We start from the raw sequence: 20,038 nt of genomic DNA, 5'->3' as shown, positions 1-20,038 counted from the left end.
CTCTGAAATTTGAAAAAAATAGATTTTACATTAGAGGCTATGAGAGACTTCTGGGCGATTTTCAACCTGACTGAAATCACCCCAAAAGGGGGGGGAGCCATTTGAAGCACGACTTTAGCCTGATTCGACATTTAGTGGCAGTGTGGCACTGTGGCAGATCAGACGTATAGATTACAACACTGATAACTACTGTTGCCGTGATATAATTGATTAGAAAAAAAATCCCTTCCTTTTCCCGTTTGGCAGTGCGTCGCCCATATCGCCCTATTGAACAGGCCGCCCCTGGACTCATCACACCACAGTCTATGGCCATCATCATTACCTCCAATCTGCTCCCCAGGGGGAAGAGGCCACCAGGCAGGCTGGAGGAGAGGCACCCTCAATGGGCCACAGTGGCCAGATAATCCCCTCCCTTATTACCAGGGCAGTAGACTAGAGTTAACTGAAGGGGGTGCAGATTGGTCTGGATAATTGGCCACATTTGAACCTTTGACACAATCACCCACAGTGATCAGCATCACTCTTTCTAACTGGTACTTTCTATACTGGGTCTCTCTGTACCGCTCCCTCTCTCTCTACTGGTGTGGGACTGCAGATGAGTGCAGCCGTATCCTAGCATGGCCTGGAAGAGGCAGGTATAGGCAACATCACCTACTGAACACTGTCACTCAGTCATACAGGACATGTTGATGGCATTTTATACATTGAGAAAGACGAAGAGAGAGAGAGAGGGAGAGTTTTTGTTTGAGAACAGAATTCACTGCAGTGCTTAATTGCAGAGGCAGATTGCAACAGAAAATTTTCTGGAGAACCAACTCCAGACACTAGTCAACAACATAACACACACCCCAACCCCCTCCTGTGGGTTCCACCGCCTGCGGAATTCGACAGCTCTTCAACGCTTGGCTGCTCCTTACTGTCGAGCACTCAAACAGTCTTCAGTACAAACTGCAGTGGGCTAGAACACACAAACTGCAGCCGAACACACATAATACTAACACAGAGAGAGAGAGAGGGAGAGCAAGAGAGCAGTTGCCTCACCAAAACCCATCCAAGTGTCCGGTCTGAAACATCAGGATCTGACTCTCAACCCTGTAAGCAGAGCCCTCTGATTCCACTAGAGAATCAAATAGTGACAATAAAATGCAGAAAGAAGACCTGTGGTATTTGGACATCTCTAACATTCCAGAGGAAACTCCTTTCACAGTTGCCTCCTCTTTCTGGACAGCTGGGGAACTGTCTGGTATGGAGATTCCCAGCTGTGATTTGAATTTGATAACCAAGTCCAGATAGTTGGTGGACTGGTGAAAGCCAGATTCCACCATGTTATACCCTCTGTCTTGTGTCAGAACCACAGAGGGAGGGAGGAATCCCATTTGAAATATTTGAACAGGGCTCTGAGAGAAGCCTGTCAATTCTGTTATGAAAACATGTTTACTCCTGCTGATACTGTTAACCTGCATGATGTTACAGTAGTTCTTCAATCCATCTGTGTGTTATTGAGCTGATGTTTTATAAATGAGGATTGATCGCAGCAGTGAACTCTGACCTAGTATTGATTCAACAAAAGAGGAAGAGATGTTCAAAGACGGAAAGTTTCAGCTATCCACATGTTCTCTGTGAAATCAATATAAAAACTTAACCCACACACACACACCTACAAACACACACTATAATAACATAACAAGAAAAAGCACAGGGCTAGATGTTACATGAACGTTTATGATTTTCTTAAGTTAAATGAAAACAGTTATAAAAACAAAAAAGACAAACAAAACCTTTCCTCCTCCTCCCACCATCCTGCCCCCTATTACATTTAATCAGTGTGAAAGGAACACCCCCCTGGGTCAAAGGTCATTGACCCCCTTACCCTTAAGGTTTCACCCCAAACACGTCTGTCTGTCCGTCTGTTAGCACCACAGCCTTGGTTCAGACTAACGGACACATGGTTCTGATCGATGCCATGGCAACCAAGGACATCTGCCCAGTCCTCTCTAGACCATACAAAAGTCAGGCTACAGAGAAACAGACATTTTGTGTACAATACTTACATTCACACAGTTACAGAATCACAGACCCAAGGACTGCACTGTACTAGAAGATGAATTCGCTGGTCAGTGATACAGAGCAGGACATCAATCTCTCACACACACACACACACACACACACACACACACACACTCTCTCTCTCTCCGGGGTGAGTGTGGTCCAGTTACGGTCTGGGTTGTGAACCGTAAAGTGTGTAAAGTCCTGGTGTTATGGTCTCTGATGGGTCTCCACCCAGTTCAGTTATGGTTCAAGATGGCCTGGTCTTGGTGGGATCAGTAAAGTCTAGTTAGATCTGGTCTGATCTGGACTGAAACAGTTCTTGGTGTGTGTTAAATCCACTTCAAATCAGGCCAGAACTCTGCTACTCCTCCTTCCATCCAGGCCTCCAGTCATGTCCCTTACAGCTCTGAAACAGGACACAGTGTTAGGACTCAACGTGATGGAAAATACAGCATGCTTGTCAAAATCAGTGTTGCCAACTCCTCAGTAAGGAAAGTAGCTATTGGCTGTCCTAAAAGTCGCTAAATGACATCGTCACCCAATTTGCATAATTGTCCATGTAATTGTGATGGACACTGTAGGAGAGAGGAATAATGTTGTGGGAGAGACAAAAAGTGAGTAAAAAGCTGCGCGAGGACTGGGCCGCCTGTGAGTGCTTTGGGACAGGGGTGGGGCCCACGGCACCTGATGCTCGTTGAGAAGAGTAAGAACGATACGTGCTTTCACGTCAGAGTCTCCAATAACACCAGAAAAAGTTGCTAGATTTTTCACTAGTCGCTTTTTTCGCAAATGTGTCGCTAGAGGAGTCTGAATACACGCTAAATATAGCGACGAAGTCGCTAAGTTGGCAACACTGGTCAAAATACATTTTTAAATCAACTAGCCTTTTACTGTTGTTGTATTTTTTATTTTCAACCCTGCATCCTTATTCTTCAGCCTCACCATCTCCCAACCCATTGGCCTTTTAGCCCTCTACTCCCTCTCCATTGGCACTGGGCCCCCTGTCCTCTCTCCCCATTGGCCCCCTGTCCTCTCTCCCCATTGGCCCCCTGTCCTCTCTCCCCATTGGTCCTCTTCTGCCTCACCATTGGCCCTTTGCGGCTGTGCTCCTCCTCTGCTGGGACAGGCTGTAGATCTCCTGCAGCTGTTTCTTCTGGTCATCACTGAGGGGTGTGGTCAGAGACTGGTACCAAGGCTGGTCTGTGTTCTGGACCCCTATAGTACACACAGGAGAGAGTAAGAGTTAAATGCCTGTGTGTGTGTACAAGTAGCTGTGTGTGAGTTGGTGTGTAGATGTGTAACCCTTACTGAGTAGGGCGGCGGTGAAGAACTGGTACTCGTCCTCTCCATTGTCATAGTCCAGGGGCGTGCTGTACTCCTCCAGGGGTGTCCCCTCCAGCCCCTCTTCATCCCAGTAGTCATCATCATCATCATCATCCTCATCCTCCTCCTCGTGGCCTACGGGCGTGCTGGACTGCTGTTGCATCATTGTGTTACGGTTCTCATTCACCTCATCCTCATCGCTGGGGATCTCCTCTGTGGACGCAACACACACGCAGACAGAGAAACACACACATATAAAAACAGTATGAATAGAAAAAAATTACACTTTTACCTTTTTGAAAGGCACAATTTTTCATAATGCCATTTTAATATGCACAATTACAGTGGCAGCTGCTTAGCTAACATACTTAACCATTTCCTTCATCTTAACCTCCTCTGTACCCTGCCGTGCCAACTAACACTCCCATATTCCCAGAAGGTAAATTAACTCAAATGGAGAAAATATGGAGGCTAAAAGTTACAGAGGGACCCTCCATGTCATCTCCTCTGAGCTAGTCTCATCTACTGCCTGTGTGTCTGACTGCACAATAACACTACAACCCCCAGAAGCATTCTGAATATTCTGGAACTCCAGGTTCTTTACACTTGACTGAGGAACGCCAGCACAGCTGCCCTGAGCATGTAGGGAAATGTAGTGCAACTAATATGACCTGAAGGCAGAGTGAGAAGTCAAGCGAGAGAGAGAGAGGTCCAGAGATATTGGAACCTAGCCATAGATGTGTAAAGCAACACACATGTGAACAGCTGAGGACTGATTCTATGTCAAGTGTGTGTGTAAACTGAGCTACCATATCCATAGCTAGGGCTTGTAGTGTCTAAATTTTCTAACATTTACATTATACCTGGCCCTACCCAATGGCTTCCAAGAAGCGGGTTTGATTCAACAGTATTAGCATCTCTCCTTTCCTTTTCTCTCCTCCTCTCTTGCCTGTTCTCTCCATTCCTCTCTCATTTGTCCTGTCTCCTCTCCTCCCCTCCTCTGTCGCCTGTTTTCCCATTTTCCTCGTCTCCTCTCACCGTTCTGGTCCTCCTCTGGTACCCCAGTGCAGGCCAGTAGGTCTGGCTTGTTGAGGAGGCGGGAGGAGTACAGGTGTTTGAGGCCCAGGAACAGGAGCAGGACGCTGGGGACGATCTGAGCCGCTACCCCCTCTACCACCACTGGCCTGGAGGGTAGCTCCATCAGAACACTCAGTCCAATGATACACATCTTACGGTCATGGAGCCTGGGAGGGAGGGAGGGAGGGAGAGAGGGAAAAAGAGAATGAACTACAGGTAGGTGGTGAATAAATCATGTATAGTGTACTGTAGTAGGTATAAAGTGTATATCCCCCATATGTTTTTACACTGCTGTAGGAAGACCACAGTGTGACTCAGCGATGACTAACAGTATAGTTGATGAAGTGCAGTGGCGACCCGTCATTCAGGGCAGGTGGAGCCCCACCTGTTTTGAGCCCCACCTTTTTAGGGCGGGGGTTGCCTGTTTTGCATGTTATTTTGACATTAATGTGTCACATATCAGTTTGCAAACAATGTAAAAAAATATATATAAAAAAAGAAAATAATCATTGAGTTAATAACGCTGCATACAAACCTTGTCTCTTTTTTGCTTTCTTTACTAAGGCAGCTCCAAAATGCAGATGTTTCAGCCTAGCTCAGTGCTTTCTGAGGTGGTGGGGCAGCCATCGGAAAATATGGAGCGTAGGGGTTGGTAATGTTCACTAGTTGCACCATGATTGGGCAATGTTCTTTAGTTGCGCCGTGATTGGCTCAGTGTTCTGTCACTCATGGGGACACTACGTCACTGCCAAATCTAAGGGTAGAGCTCGAAAGTTCAAGCCCCTTGGGTGCTGCCATAGAGTTACATTAGAAGTGCCCATCCAAGAAGGCTCAAGGTCATTGGCCACAGTCATCACGTTATATCTACAGTGGCTTTGATTGGACTGATCATGTCAACATCATACTTTCAAAATCTTAGCTAGCAGTCATCATCATGAATCAAGTCAACAATCTACTGGCAAATCATTTTTAATCCTTGTCATATGAAGAGAAATTATAGATAAAATGTATCGGTGCTCATCGGCCATAAACATTACACAACAAGTTGGAAATCTCAAATTCAACAATGAGTGGTTTGGAAGGAATTAGTGGCTAACTGCAAGCATTGCAAAGCAATCACTAGTCTGCTATTCAGTGGAGTGGGTTTGTGGTTCCAAGTCTGGGTTTAAAGGTCTCTTTTCCAAGCTTAAAAGGATAAACATTCAACTTTGGCCATGCTGTAAATCCAGCATGACTTCTGCCGCACTCAAAAGAACTGGAAACTCAGAACTGGGAAATCTGACTTCAGTGAGTTCAAGACAACTGGGAACTGGGGGAAAAAAATAGCTTTACATTTACATTTTAGTCATTTAGCAGACGCTCTTATCCAGAGCGACTTACAGTTAGTGAGTGCATACATTATAATATATTTTTTCCATACTGGCCCCCCGTGGGAATCGAACCCACAACCCTGGTGTTGCAAACGCCATGCTCTACCAACTGAGCTACATCCCTGCCGGCCATTCCCTCCCCTACCCTGGACGACGCTGGGCCAATTGTGCGCCGCCCCATGGGTCTCCCGGTCACGGCCGGCTACGACAGAGCCTGGATTCGAACCAGGATCTCTAGTGGCACAGCTAGCACTGCGATGACTGGGAAAATACGTTTTGAACGGTCATCCAACTCGGAATTGAACGTCGGGAACTCGGGCCTCTTTCTTGTCTTGAAAGCACCATAAATCCAGAGAATGCCAGACTTTGATGACAAAGTTTGCCCATGAAGGACCGCCGCGCCACCTTCCTGTTCAAGTGAGCACGGCACAACACGGTGAGTCCAAAAATGTATTGTATGCTGCTGCATAAATGACGTAATATGCCAGGGAGATATGTATACTGTAGCTAAGAAAGTAATACTAATTGTATGTTGTGGAGTAAGCTGTTAGTAGCCCATGTGCCTCACCCTAATAATTTGGTCCCATTTCCCCCTCTTAATTTCGCCTACTGTTCTGATTTGGTGGTGCACGTGTACCTTATAGCCTGTTTTTGAGAAAAATAATCATCAAATATTTAATTGTCTACTTATATGCCCCTTTTATTTATCCTACGGTTCTGACTTGGTGTACAGGGAGAATACTGTAAGAACGGCCCATGTTCTGAATTCTGTCGCTGTACATTTCAAAAGTGCTGAACAAATAGTTATATTGACTACGTCCGTCCTAGCTCGCTCATTAATGTCTTAATCAAAATTACGGATGGCCTCTTATCCGCTCATCATTCCCTTATGCTAGTTTGTACATCTCAATTGTCAGTAGAAACCACATTTGTTTAAGCAAGTCAACCATCTCAGCTATGTTTTTTTTTAAGGCAGTAAATGAGGCTGAATTAACTGTTTCGCTGCCAGACAAGGCTCTGCTGATAGCCAGGTGTAGCACTGGTAAGGTGTTGGGACTGCTGTTGGGACAGCTTTATGTAGGCCCTAACATTTTGTGGGCACCGTTTGTCACCGTTATAGTGCAATTAATGTATTGTGTTGTGGCTTTGCTGGCATGCATAAAAAATAAATAAATATATAGTTTGCCCCACCTAAATGTACATGCTAAAGTCACCACTGATGAAGTGGACCATATACAGTATGGGTCTAGCAGTATTTAGGGAACATGGTTTAGGGCACGTTGTTTATCCACTGTGTACTTTATAGTTGGTAGTGTATAGGGGGTAGGATGTAGTGCGTATGGCTTAGTTTATACACTTACCCCAGGAAGAACTCAGTATCATTCATCCACTGGTTGATGAAGTGTGCGGTGATGGGCTGTGGGCTGTGGGGGAATTGCATGTTGTCCAGCGTGTGGATGAGCAGGGCTGGGTTGTAGTAGAGAGCAGCAATGGCCACCTGCAGACACATGGTCCTCAGCTCACTGGACTTCACACCTCTGGTTAGGCGCTCCAACACAGCCTCCACGAACAACGGGATACACTGGAGGAAGGTGGGAGGTGGAGAGGGAGAGAGAGAGCGAGAGATAGCTATGGCTGACTGGATAATATCTGTCTGACATTACATTTACAGGACGATCATTAAAACTGTGCCAAATCACATGGGGGTGAGAGAGAAGAATCAATACAATATTGATAGCAATCATCACTCCCAACGGGAGATTCAGGGTATGGAAAGGTAAGACCATGCAAACTGATTTGGGCTGAACTGGGACCACGTCTACCCTTAAATACTACCCAGAAGCCGCCGGGGTCCCGCTCACCTGGTCGATGCCCCTTCCCCGACACTGGAGGATGATGACCTCTAGCAGCTTAGCAGCGTGACACTCTGCATCCTCACCTGCATCACTGGTCAGCACCTATAGCACAGGAGTCAAAGGTCAGAACACGAGACACTTCATCAAACCCTACCTGGACACACGCATGCATATGCTCACACTCACCTTTTTGCACATGGTGTATATGACCTCTAAGTACTTGGGGTTGGACAGGAGCATGTCCGTATCCACGGTAACGTAGTTGTGCAAAAGAGGCATCATATCTGAAAGAGAACATACACAAACAGACCATGATCATCATCATCATGTTTGACCAGTATCAGCTTCATCATCATGTTATTCTACATTACATTCACAGTGATATTCAATGTTCACCTAGACAGGTGTGTAGGCCCAATATACTCACTAACAGGCAGGTGAATGTTGACCAGTGACTCAGTACTGTACCTGTGAAGTAGTCAAAGCAGTCATGCTGGAAGACCTCGTAGAGCACTGCCAGTAGCTGCCACATCTGTGGGGAGATGGTCTGACAGGTCAGTCCAAACGCCAGGGACAGAATCTCCTCATAGAACTCTGGAGGGGAGGGAGGAGAGGAGAAAACAGATCATAGAATTGATATTTCCCTTTGAGAAAGAAATAATCTTCCACAGTGACCCCCACTCCTCTTGAATAAAACTCTCATTGTAACAGGTTATCACATAATCCATTCATTATACACACACAGCACAGAGGTGATTACAGACACACACACACACACACACCGCAGGTGGGATTACACACCCAGAAACACACACGAGCCAATTACAGGCATGAATGGTGCCTGGTCATCTGGGATTTCGGAAGCGCAAGGGGAACAGCTTTTGATAAATTAGACAGTGTTCATTGTGAGACGGAAATAGACAAGGTGTTATACAAGAGAGGGGGGTAGCTCACTGGAACAGGAAAGTGAGATTAATATGGTTATTGTGTAATGTGTGTGTGAAAAGCACACAAAAGGTCACAGAGAGGAAGAGACACACAGCAAACACATTAGTATGTGTGTACACACAAAAACAGACAGTGACGCAAGCACACACCTGCCATACCTATGATGGGCTTCTGCAGCACCAGGCCGATCACCTGTAAACAGATGCCCTCCAACTGCTGTGTGATCTGAGAGAGGGAGATGAAGAGGGAGAGAGGGGAAGAGAAAGAACGCGATAACAAAAGAACGAGAGGTAGTCAAGAGGGCGAGAGAGACCGAGAAGAGAAAAAAAGAGCAAGAGCGGAGAGATACAGACAGAAAGAGAGACCAAAGGTCAAAGATCATCTATTGATCCCAGGCTAATATCTGTCTGACATAAGGCTGGCACAATTACCGTATAACCGACGGTTATTGATGAAGACCGCCATGAAAATAAAAGAACCGTCATAACCGTAAAATATGGAACGAACAGCTGACTGAAGGTGGGACGGCGGCGCATTCGTGCAGTTGAGTCTGTTTCTGCGGTAACATGAACTCTTAACAACGTTATGAAACTTTGTTGCTCCTTGCTGAAATGTACAATACCGGTAAAAGGTTTTAGAACACCTACTCATTCCAGGGTTTTTATTTATTTTTACTATTTTCTACATTGTAGAATAATAGTGAAGACATCAAAACTATGAAATAACACATATGGAATCATGTAGTAACCAAAAAAGTATTAAAGAAATCAAAATATATTTGAGATTTTAGATTCTTCAATGAGCGGCAGGTAGCTTAGTGGTTAAGAGCGTTGTGCCAGTAACCGAAAGGTCGCTGGTTCTAATCCCCGAGCCGACTAGGTGAAAAATCTGCCGATGTGTCCTTGAGCAAGGCACTTAACCCTAATTGCTCCTGTAAGTCGCTCTGGATAAGAGCGTCTGCTAAATGACTAAAATGTAGCCACCCTTTGCCTTGATGACAGCTTTGCACACTCTTGGCATTCTCTCAACCAGCTTCATGAGGTAGTCACCTGGAATTAATTTCAATGAACAGGTGTGCCTTCTTTAAAGTTCATTTATGGAATTCCTTTCCTTCTTAATGTGTTTGAGCCAATCAGTTGTGTTGTGACAAGGTAGGGGGGGTATACAGAAGATAGCCCTATTTGGTAAAAGTCCAAGTCCATATTATGGCAAGAACAGCTCAAATAAGCAAAGAGAAACAACAGTCCATCATTACTTTAAGACATAAAGGTCAGTCAATACAGAATATTTCAAGAACTTTGAAAGTTTCTTAAAGTGGTGGGTTCGATTCCCACGGGGGACCAGTATGAAAAAATGTATGCAGTAACTGTAAGTCGCTCTGGATAAGAGCGTCTGCTAAATGACTAAAATGTAAATGTAAGTGCAGTCACAAAAACCATCAAGCACTATGATGAAACTGGCTCTCATGAGGTCCGCCACAGGAATGGAAGACCCAGAGTTACCTCTGCAGAGGATAAGTTCATTCAAGTTTTTTGGTTCAAACCCCCGTGTCTTTGTGAGACGCGTGTGGGTGAACGGATGATCTCCGCATGTGTATTTCCCACCGTAACGCATGGAGGAGGTGGTGTTATGGTGTGGCAGTGCTTTGCTGGTGACACTGTCTGTGATTTATTTAGAATTCAAAGCACACTTAACCAGCATGACTACATTCTGCAGCGATACGCCGTCCCATCTCATTTGTTTTTCAACAGGACAATGACCCAACACACCTCCAGGCTGTGTAAGGGCTATTTGACCAAGAAGGAGAGTGAAGGAGTGCTGCATCAGATGACCTGGCCTCCACAATCCCCCGACCTCAACCAAATTGAGTCGAACCGCAGAGTGAAGGAAAAGCAGCCAACAAGTGCTCAGCATATGTGGGAACTCCTTCAAGACTGTTGGAAAAGCATTCCAGGTGAAGCTGGTTGAGAGAATGCCAAGAGTGTGCAAAGCTGTCATCAAGGCAAAGGGTGGCTACTTTGAAGAATCTAAAATATTTTGATTTCTTTAATACTTTTTTGGTTACTACATGATTCCATATGTGTTATTTCATAGTTCTGATGTCTTCACTATTATTCTACAATGTAGAAAATAGTAAAAATAAAGAAAAACCCTTGAATGAGTTGGTGTTCTAAAACTTTTGACCGGTAGTGTATATTGTTAATTCAAATTATGTTAACTGAGTTGGCTCATGCAATGGAATGTATTTTGTGTAACGTCAGTTGAGTTCAATCAACAAATCACAGCACATATTGATGAGTGCACTTCCTGTTTTTACATCTATGGGTAAACTCGCAATGGCCGCCAGTCCACCCATTATGCCATCATTGACTTGAATGGGGACTCCCGTTCTATTCATTCTATTTCTATGGCGGCACATGCAATCAGGAGCGGAGAGGAAAAATATGCGTAAAAGAAAAAAACGGTTATTACGGTGAGCACAGTCATTTGGCTGGCCAATTACCGTCATCCAAAATTCCATGACTGTCACAGCCCTAGTCTGACACAACATTTACAGCATGTTCAATAACACTGTGTGTTCAAACAAAGCAGGGAAGAGGAAGCGATCAATCACCAATCACACATTCAACTGCAGCTTCAGAGGACTAGATTCGGAGTAGGGTGAGTGTGTGTACTGTACATCTGTAGAATGTGTGCGTGAGTATACAGTTGGTCGGTCTCACCTCCTTGTGGTCCTCCATAACAGTGAGTATGGTGTCTATGGTACTGAGGATCCCCAGAGCCATCACAGTCTTGTCTTCACTTTCCTCATACTCGTCACTCTGTAGCACCTTGGTGAAGATCTCAGCCTGGATACACACACATATGCAGGTGGTGTTAAAACGCATGCGTCGGTTTGGCAGTGCTCGCTTAAAAGACCTTTGCTTGAAAAACGAGAAAAAAAGTGGCAATTGTACTGTTTGTCCATCTAGAGACACCATAGCCAAAATAGTCAGAATTAATATAAGATAATTCAAGAAATCTGTCATGCCTAGGAGATCTTAGTCACGCAATTTTACATCTAACTAAGATGTTTGGTGCAGTATTTCACGTCTACCGACTTCGGCTTGCCTCGAGAAAAAATGTGTGCACGAACAGCCGAAAAAACCCTTGCCGAACACCAAAACGTCACAAAATGTAATAATATATGCACAAACTGTTCGGATGGGAAGCATGCGGATGCCTTTACACACACAACCAGACACAGGGGGTGGTTACACACACACACACAGAGAGACAGACGCACTCTTACTTCTCACTCTTTATATAGCATCATAATTGTGAAAATCTTAACATGTATACATACAAAGACTTACACACACACACACACACAAGACACACACAGATACTGATAAATAGTAGATCAGGCCAGCGGAGGCGTAGGGGGCATACCAGGTTCTGGGTCATGTCGACGGCGATGACGGCCACTTCTTGGTTGTACTCACAGATCATCTTCTGAATGACATTAGTGAGGTCATCGTTCTCCGTCTCCTTGATGACGTGGAGCAGCTCCTGCATGACAGGCCGGATGTAGGGCCTGATGTAGACCTTAGCTAAAGAGAGGGAGAGAGAAGGTTCAGTGTGTTTGTGTGTCTGTGCTAGCGACACTTGTGCATTTGTGTATGCATGTGCACATGTCCATGCATGAATGTGAGTCTCAGACCTTGCTCCTGGTTGCTGACCAGTGTCTGCAAGGCGATAGCAGCCTCCACCTTGACGGGCATCTCCTTGTCTGCTATGAGGTCCTGTTTGACCAGCTCCACCGCGTTCCTCAGGACCAGCTCGTTATGGAAACGCAGCGGACTGAACGAGTGCAGCACCCAGCAGGACTGAGGACAAACACAGGGTCACAATCACTGATCTATACACCACACGGATGAGCATCGCTATCAGTTTGACGCCTATCCACATTAAGTACAAATCGGCACTCTCCACTTCACGTCACCAATATGTGCAGTGGTGCTCCCCAACACGTTCACATGCCTGAAGATGGACAGTAAGTAAAAGAGCAGGGTTGAGGAGGGTAAAGAAATGCAGCAAGGGGAAGGGGGATGTTTAATCTATATAAAACAGGACTGACAGACCGTTCTGACTCACATGTATGGAATGTACCACCCAATAGGACTGTAGGTATAAAGAGGGAAGGAGCCATTTTAAAGATTGAAGAACTGCTAACACACGATCACACACATGCATGTTCTTACACACTCATTCTCAGCTCCATGAGAAGGGCTTGAAGGTTGGGTTAGAGGGGGTCTGAAGTGAAAGCGTGTGTGTGTGTGTGTGTGTGTGTCTCACCCTGGCCCGGAGGTATCCCAGAGGGGAGTTCAGTAGAGGGAACACGTAGTTCTGTAACATCAGCTCCATCTGCTCCCTGTACACTCGCTTCTACAGCACGACAACAGGAAGAAGAGAGAGGACTCCGTCACAGATAGACTAAACAGGTCATAAAACAAGAAGGGAACGTACAGAGAGAGAGACACACACAAAGTAACAGACACACACACGGCTGACCTTCAGTAGGAGTTCGGCCAGTGAGCCGATGACGTGCAGCGCCCCATCCTTCCTGCGGGGGTCAGCAGAGGGCTCCATCATGATCTGGTGGCAGAACTCCATCATCTGGGGAAGCACCTGGGAAGAGGGGGGACAGAGCAGTGATGCACGTCATATCAGAGAAGTCTCAGTTAAGGAAAGGAAATGAGGAAAGTAAGCTATTTAGGACTGTTGGGTTATTTTTCTTTGGTTCTAATGTGGTTCTCCACTCACCTCCTTCCTCTTGCGGGCTGCTTTACATAGGAGGCTCTGGGCGGCAGTGGCAGGGAGGGCATGGTCATCATACACATCTGGAACAGAGAAGAAAACACAGTCAAGCTTACTGTATGTCTATTCTATGGAAGCCATTCAATTTCAATTTAACATGTCATGCCTTATATTGACCATAAGATGTCCCACTACCTCCATAACTACTAAGATTGAGTTATAGAACTGTGTGAGTACTCACTGAACTTCATGCGGATGTACTCGTATGGATCCTCCTGCCACAGTTTCTCATCCTCATCTTTGTAACACATTAGAGGGAAGATCACCTCTTGGCTGATGGTCTGTGGAACACCCAGTACACACACTCAGGTTAACTACTAACTACACTACTATAAGTGGGATTGTACAATAGTTTTCAGAAGCATACCATTATTCAGATTAGCTCAATTACAAAGTATATTAAACAGCTGATCTAAATGCGGACATAACGATTAAACAAATTAAACTTTGACCATCACCTGCCACATACTGTAACTCAATCCAAGTTGTAATGTCACAACCCTATAAACACAGATTTAACACCGGTATAATAATGTGTAATTTCACACACAATCCCACGTGATGGAAAAGCGCTATATATAAATCAAATCCATTATTATTAACATGTCACAGGGGTACAGGTGTAGTGGTGTCTGTGTGACCCACTTGCATGTGCAGCTTCATGTATTTCCAGGTGAGGGAGTGAGACAGGCCCCTGGTTCCGGTCGTACAGGTCATTCAGGGACTGTGTGTGTGTGTGACCCACCTGCATGTGTGGCTTTATGTGTTTCCAGGTGAGGGAGTGAGAAAGGCCCTGGTTTAGGTAGTTAAGAGATTTCTGGAGGACGTGAGGTGTGACATACTGCTTCTGTCTGTGTTGGTCCACCACCTTCAACAGGACCTGAAGGAGAGACGGGGTCGCATCAGATCGTACGGGGTCAGACTAAACAGAAGAATACTGCTGCTCATATACACATCAACATTGGTAGATGTGGACAACAGACATCTAAACATTCAAGCTTGATGTCACATTTAGTGATACAAACTCTTACCTGTTGGATCCCTACAGCGTACGTCTTCAAGAAAAAGTCTGCAAACTCAAAGTACTCCTTTGTCACGTTGCCTGGGCTTCCATACCTACCACACAAGTACAGAACAACATGGTTAGGGTGAAAAAGGCTCAGATCAAGATCCACACAAACATATTCACATCAACCCACATTCACATCTACATACGTCCAAATTCATCAACACACAAATACATCTCCCGTGCCCCCTCACCTCTCGAACAGTCTGGTGATGATGTATAGGGCCCACTTCTTACTCTTCCACCACACCAAGTCAGGACGGTCGTCCTCATCCACCTCCAACGTCTCCTAGCAACCACACACAACAGAGGTTCGTCACTCCCATTGAATAAAAAACGTAGGTAGAAGAATTTGCAGAAGAAAGACAGGTCTACACAATGAAGAAGGATGAAATCAAACTTACTGGGGGGACATCTCTGTCCATAACAGCTCTGAGGATCTCCATCCACTGGGTAATTACTGTGTTATTAATCAGCTGGAGAGGCAGGGAGTACTGGGAGCGGAATAGAGACTGGTGTTAGTATCACACAAACGTGCGCACGCACACACAGTCAGTCAGTCAGTCACAGACACAGTCCGTTCTCGCACCTGTACGAGTGCGTGGAAGATCTTGAGGATCTGTTTCTGTATGAGGACAGAGAAGATGGTGCCGTCCGGCAGTAGCTGGGTGATGAGCTGCTGGATACGGGGCAGGAAGATCTGCATGGCTGCTAGCAACGGGTCCCTCTCCTCCGCCTTCTTATACCTGACACACACAGACATAGACACACACAGCACATCAGCACACAGACGTGATATCACCGACAACAGGCTGGGTGCAATGACTGAAAAATGTAAATGGAATAATCATTTATATCACTCAGCTTATACACTAGAACTACTAAACTAGGACTGAAAATAGTGGCTCAAAACACAGCATCGTTATGACTTGATCACTAGTGAGAGTGATGGGTCCCCAGGAGGGACAAAAAACAGCGGTTGGTTGACTCACTCGTAGGTCTTGACCAGCTGGTAGAGGGCCAGCAGGCTGCCGTACCAGCTGCCACTGTTCTGAGACTGCAGATACAGGCCGATCTTATCCACTATGGCCGTCCAGCGCCCAGGGAAGTCATGCTTTATGATGGCTCGCAAACACACTGTCAACTGGGCCCTGGGATACAGAATACACACAAATACATCAGTATTGTATCCTTTCTTTAACATGCCATCACTAATTTACCCTCCCATCCCTCTTCATTGGGCACTTGACTACACAGTCAAGTGACCTGGTTTCAAAGGCTCTAGGTACAGCAGAGCAGAGGACTGGAGCAGGGCACCCCTGCCCTGCGTATTAGGCTAAGGGGTAAGGGTTAGTGGGGTAAGGGAGGTAAAGGAGTTACGGTTCGGACAGCAGGACCCACCGGATGGACTCAGGACACTGGATGATGCCCTCCACGATGTTGTCTCTGATCTGCGTGCGGTCGTTCTCGTGGATGTTGAAGGGGAACACCACCTCCCCTAGAGAGGGCTCACGGTCCTGCCAGTACTGGCTCACCATGTTCTTCAGGTAGATGGCCGCTGGCGCACAGAGATGACATCACACATCACAACATCACTCCGACTGGCAAGACTGACACAATTCTGCCAGTTTCCCAGACACAGATCAAGCCTAGTACTGGACTAAAAAGCATGCTAAATGAAGAATCTTCATTGAAGGTGATCTTTAGTCCAGGACTAGGCTTAATCTGTGTCCAGGAAACCAGCCCAAAGTGAGAGTATTATCAGTATTGGTTATAGTTGTTGCATTGGTCCAGTGATGTTTTAAAAATAACCAGATGCAGTTCTTTAGGTAATGTTCTTGGGCAGGGTTCTTACCTGCTTGGCGAACAGGGAACTCCACCTGTTCAGACACAATGATCTGGAGCAGAGTGGGGGCAAAGTTGATGATCTTGTACGACTGGAACACACAAAATAAGACACTGCTTTAAAATGAGCTCAACCCAAATCTGACCACATACAGTCAAGCACCTGACTACTTCAGCTGTCAGTTTCACATCTACAGCACACAGTGAGCACAGTGGTCAACACAGTTATATGATGATAGAGCAGAGTGTAAGGAGGTGGATCACTGAGGAACAAGGAAAATACAGTACAGGTGAAGCACGCTCACATCAATCTTGCCAGACCAGTTATCAGATTTAAGGTAGTAAAAAAGAGCCATGGTCTGTCATAGATATAACCAGCAACCAACAATTAAAAAATGAGGGACATTTTGTACAGAATGCTTTCTCTTTCTTTATCTCCCTCTATCACTCTCCTCCTCTCCCTGTCCGAACTGCTCCTCTGCTGCAGAATAGTCAGCATTCTGTCTCCAGCAAATGCCCCTGATTTCACTTGGTAGCGTCACTGACTGACAGGCATTTAACACAGAGACGCCAATAATTTGTCCTGATTAGTGTATACCTACTGAAGTGGACAGTATGCCAAGTCAAGGCAGTGTAGGCCTATGGCAGATGTAGTTTCAGTGACGCAATCATGACCTAGGCCTGCATATGCTGCAAGTTACCCATCTTTCATTAAGGCAATGAGCAGTTGAAACAATAACAAAGCGTTCTGCCCGCCCCTGATTCGGTTTAAAGCTGATGGATGGGGCTGGAGAAAAGTAACTACACTCAAATTCGTAGATAGAGATATGGATGCAAGGACTGACCATCCATGATATAAACATGAGGCTATAGAGTTTGTTTACGTTTCCTTTATTTACAAACAGTAAAACAAACTTATATTTTGAGTTCTGGTGGGGTACGACAGTTGAACTAAACTCATGAGGCATTTATAAGTTATATTCTTCAAGAATCAATGGGTACATATTATGAATTTATAGTCGAAAAATAAATGTAGCAACTGCAGACTGAACATTTAAGATGCTTTAACAAGATGCATTTGTCTATCGCATTTTGATTTGGTTTTGGATGAAATAGGGATTCGGCGAATTCACCGCTCAAATCCAATTTAACCATCAAAACTTGTACTATTGCTGGCTGAAATTGCTGCAATTGTTACAACTCGCGCATGTCTACAATTAAAATCCAATCAGACGCTTGTTACTCCTGAGTGGCGCAGTGGTCTAAGGCACTGCATCGCAGTGCTAACTGTGCCACTAGAGATCCTGGTTCGAATCCAGGCTCTGTCGTAGCCGGCCGCGACCAGGAGACTCATGGGCGGCGCACAATTGGCCCAGCGTCGTCCAGGGTAGGGGAGGGAATGGCCGGCAGGGATGTAGCTCAGTTGATAGAGCATGGCGTTTGCAACGCCAGGGTTGTGGGTTCGATTCCCAGTATAAAAAAAAAAAAAAAAAAAAAAAGATATGTATTCACTAACTGTAAGTCGCTCTGGATAAGAGCGTCTGCTAAATGACTAAAATGTAAATGTAAAATGTACATTGTTTCACGAACAGCCCCATCTCTGTAATGCAGCACAGTGTGCGCACACACTGCTTCAAAATTATATTGTTCTCCAGTGCAACAGTTTATGTCGCAAGTTACATTAAATGTCAATCTACTGTTCCGTGTCCTACACAATAAACAGAGAGATGCAGATATAAGTTATATAACGACTAGTCATTGATCACGAAATACGGCCTTGTTGCGATCCAAATCATAAACACGGACACCCCTTTCTGGAAATGGGTTCATGCTGCCCCGATAACAAAAACAACAAAGTTATTTTGGCCATCACCCACCTGATTGAGTTCGTTTTCAGCCGCTATCCGGAGGTTGGGATCTATCGTCCCTTTCAGTGCTTGAATTATCCGATTGGGATCCATAGTGTCCAATCCAGGTCTAATCGAGCGGTAATTTCTATGTTTCACAATCACATACATGAACTGCTCCAGATTCGGCAAAGCGTTGTGGATTTGCCCTAGCCCTGCCCCAATTTACCACCAATCAGCAGGCGGTGGACGCAAAGCAATGGAAATAGTGGCGATTTACGGTAGCCCTTCTTTCTTCTTCTCTCTGTAATAGGTATATACTTTTTACTGCCACCTTAAGAGCTGGAGTGGTCATGACTGAAAATGTCCCTTCTTTCACAATTATTAGTTGTAACCTAAGATTTTACATTATGTTTCTTAACCAGGGGCGTAGGCACGGGTGGGCCCACTGGGGAGCCAGGCCCACCAAATCAGATTGGACAACAACAAAAAAACTGCTCTTTACTTGTCAGTGTTCCAAACAGGACATTAGTCATTTTACCTAAACATGCAAACACCATTAGATAGAATTCATAGCAAGCAGTGCACTGGATTAGTCAGATTTAATGAAATATAACAGAACAGATGACCTAGAATGACATTCACTCTCACGGGATGGGTTGTCAAAGAGAGCCAACTGAAAGCCACAGCCCCAATAACCAACAAATATGACTGCATGGAGGTGTCACTGTGCTTCTATGGCTGTATGTATCATGTCACTACTTCAGTTGTTCATTTAGCAGGGCTGCCAACTTTTAAAGCTTGGAGTGAGATTTGCTATGTGAATTTCTTTGCCCACTGGCACAACCCCTAGATGTGGGATAATTTTACTGTTTTAAAGCTCATTTCCTTCTATTCTACGTATTTTGACATGGCTTAGGCCTATGACCAGAGCGGAAAATGTTAAAATAAAAACCACCACAGGTCAGGTGTATTCAGGAAGCTTTGAACATTAAATAAATACTCTAAATTGGACGACTTTGTTACTTTGCAATTTTTGGGGATGAAATGTAAAGTATGCAAAAAAAAATATTACATACCGTCTTTTTTAGGGATTTTAACACTTTATTCAGACAGTAATGAAATGAGATAGGGAGACAGGCAAATGCTAGAAACAGTGGGAAGGTTGGAAGCAGGGATTGATCCCTGTTCTCAGGTGGAAAGTTGTAGTGTTTCCGCTACACCAAGGCTCTGGACAGGAAATATTAATGGTTAATGGCAGTGGGTAACCAAATCATAGATTGCAGTCTCCTTGTTCATATACTGCTTTCAAGTTAAGGAAACAAACATTTTGTATTTTGGGTGAACTCTCTCTTTAAAATAGGGCTAGAAGAAAAATCCTGCTTGCTCTCCAGGGAGGGTTGGCCACCCCTGATCTATGTTTCCCAAGTGCTGGGTGTTTAAAAATGTTATTGTTATAACAATTAATTTCTAAAAATCACCAAACCTTCAAGAAAAATCTAATGAATATCAATATTGAGGTGGTTTATGCCTATTAATTGAAGATCCTTGCCGTCATCTTACTCTACAAAATATGTGTTTATGAGTTGCCTAGCATGTGCACAATACTAAAATGTCAAAAATGATATTTGATTCCTGGAGCATTTCATATCCAATGCTTATTTGTATGACTTATTAAAAACTGCCCATGAATGGCTGCAAAAATATACTGAACAAAAATACAAATGCATACATGTAAAGTGTTGGTCCTATTACATTTACATTTACATTTTAGTCATTTAGCAGACGCTCTTATCC

General features: G+C 44.9%; 1 protein-coding gene across 3 annotated transcripts; it reads right to left on the bottom strand.

Moving 5' to 3' along the window:
- Positions 1-1,701: 1,701 nt before the first annotated feature.
- LOC311129537 (importin-8-like) lies at positions 1,702-18,423 on the bottom strand (the record flags this gene model as incomplete). Of its 3 annotated transcripts, none has more annotated exons than XM_084161839.1 (25): positions 18,272-18,423; positions 16,405-16,486; positions 15,951-16,107; positions 15,542-15,700; positions 15,139-15,295; positions 14,954-15,043; positions 14,744-14,838; positions 14,515-14,599; positions 14,229-14,363; positions 13,665-13,764; positions 13,430-13,506; positions 13,178-13,294; positions 12,962-13,051; positions 12,327-12,492; positions 12,056-12,216; positions 11,347-11,472; positions 8,773-8,848; positions 8,144-8,269; positions 7,862-7,959; positions 7,682-7,777; positions 7,181-7,401; positions 4,411-4,616; positions 3,358-3,585; positions 3,135-3,264; positions 1,702-2,455 (listed from the first exon to the last, which is right to left on the bottom strand). In XM_084161839.1, coding segments are annotated over exons 1-25 (3,120 nt in total). In that variant the 5' UTR covers positions 18,413-18,423. The 3 variants fall into 3 exon arrangements, with proteins under 3 accessions (XP_084017965.1, XP_084017966.1, XP_084017964.1); XM_084161840.1 differs by having other exon boundaries at positions 8,782-8,848; XM_084161838.1 differs by lacking the exon at positions 1,702-2,455 and having other exon boundaries at positions 3,131-3,264.
- Between the last annotated feature and the right edge of the window lie 1,615 nt (positions 18,424-20,038).

This window comes from Coregonus lavaretus (genome assembly GCF_964263955.1).
Source record: "Coregonus lavaretus genome assembly, chromosome: 5".
NCBI classification, from domain to species: domain Eukaryota; kingdom Metazoa; phylum Chordata; class Actinopteri; order Salmoniformes; family Salmonidae; genus Coregonus; species Coregonus lavaretus.
This window is presented reverse-complemented; position numbering and strand designations above follow the sequence as displayed.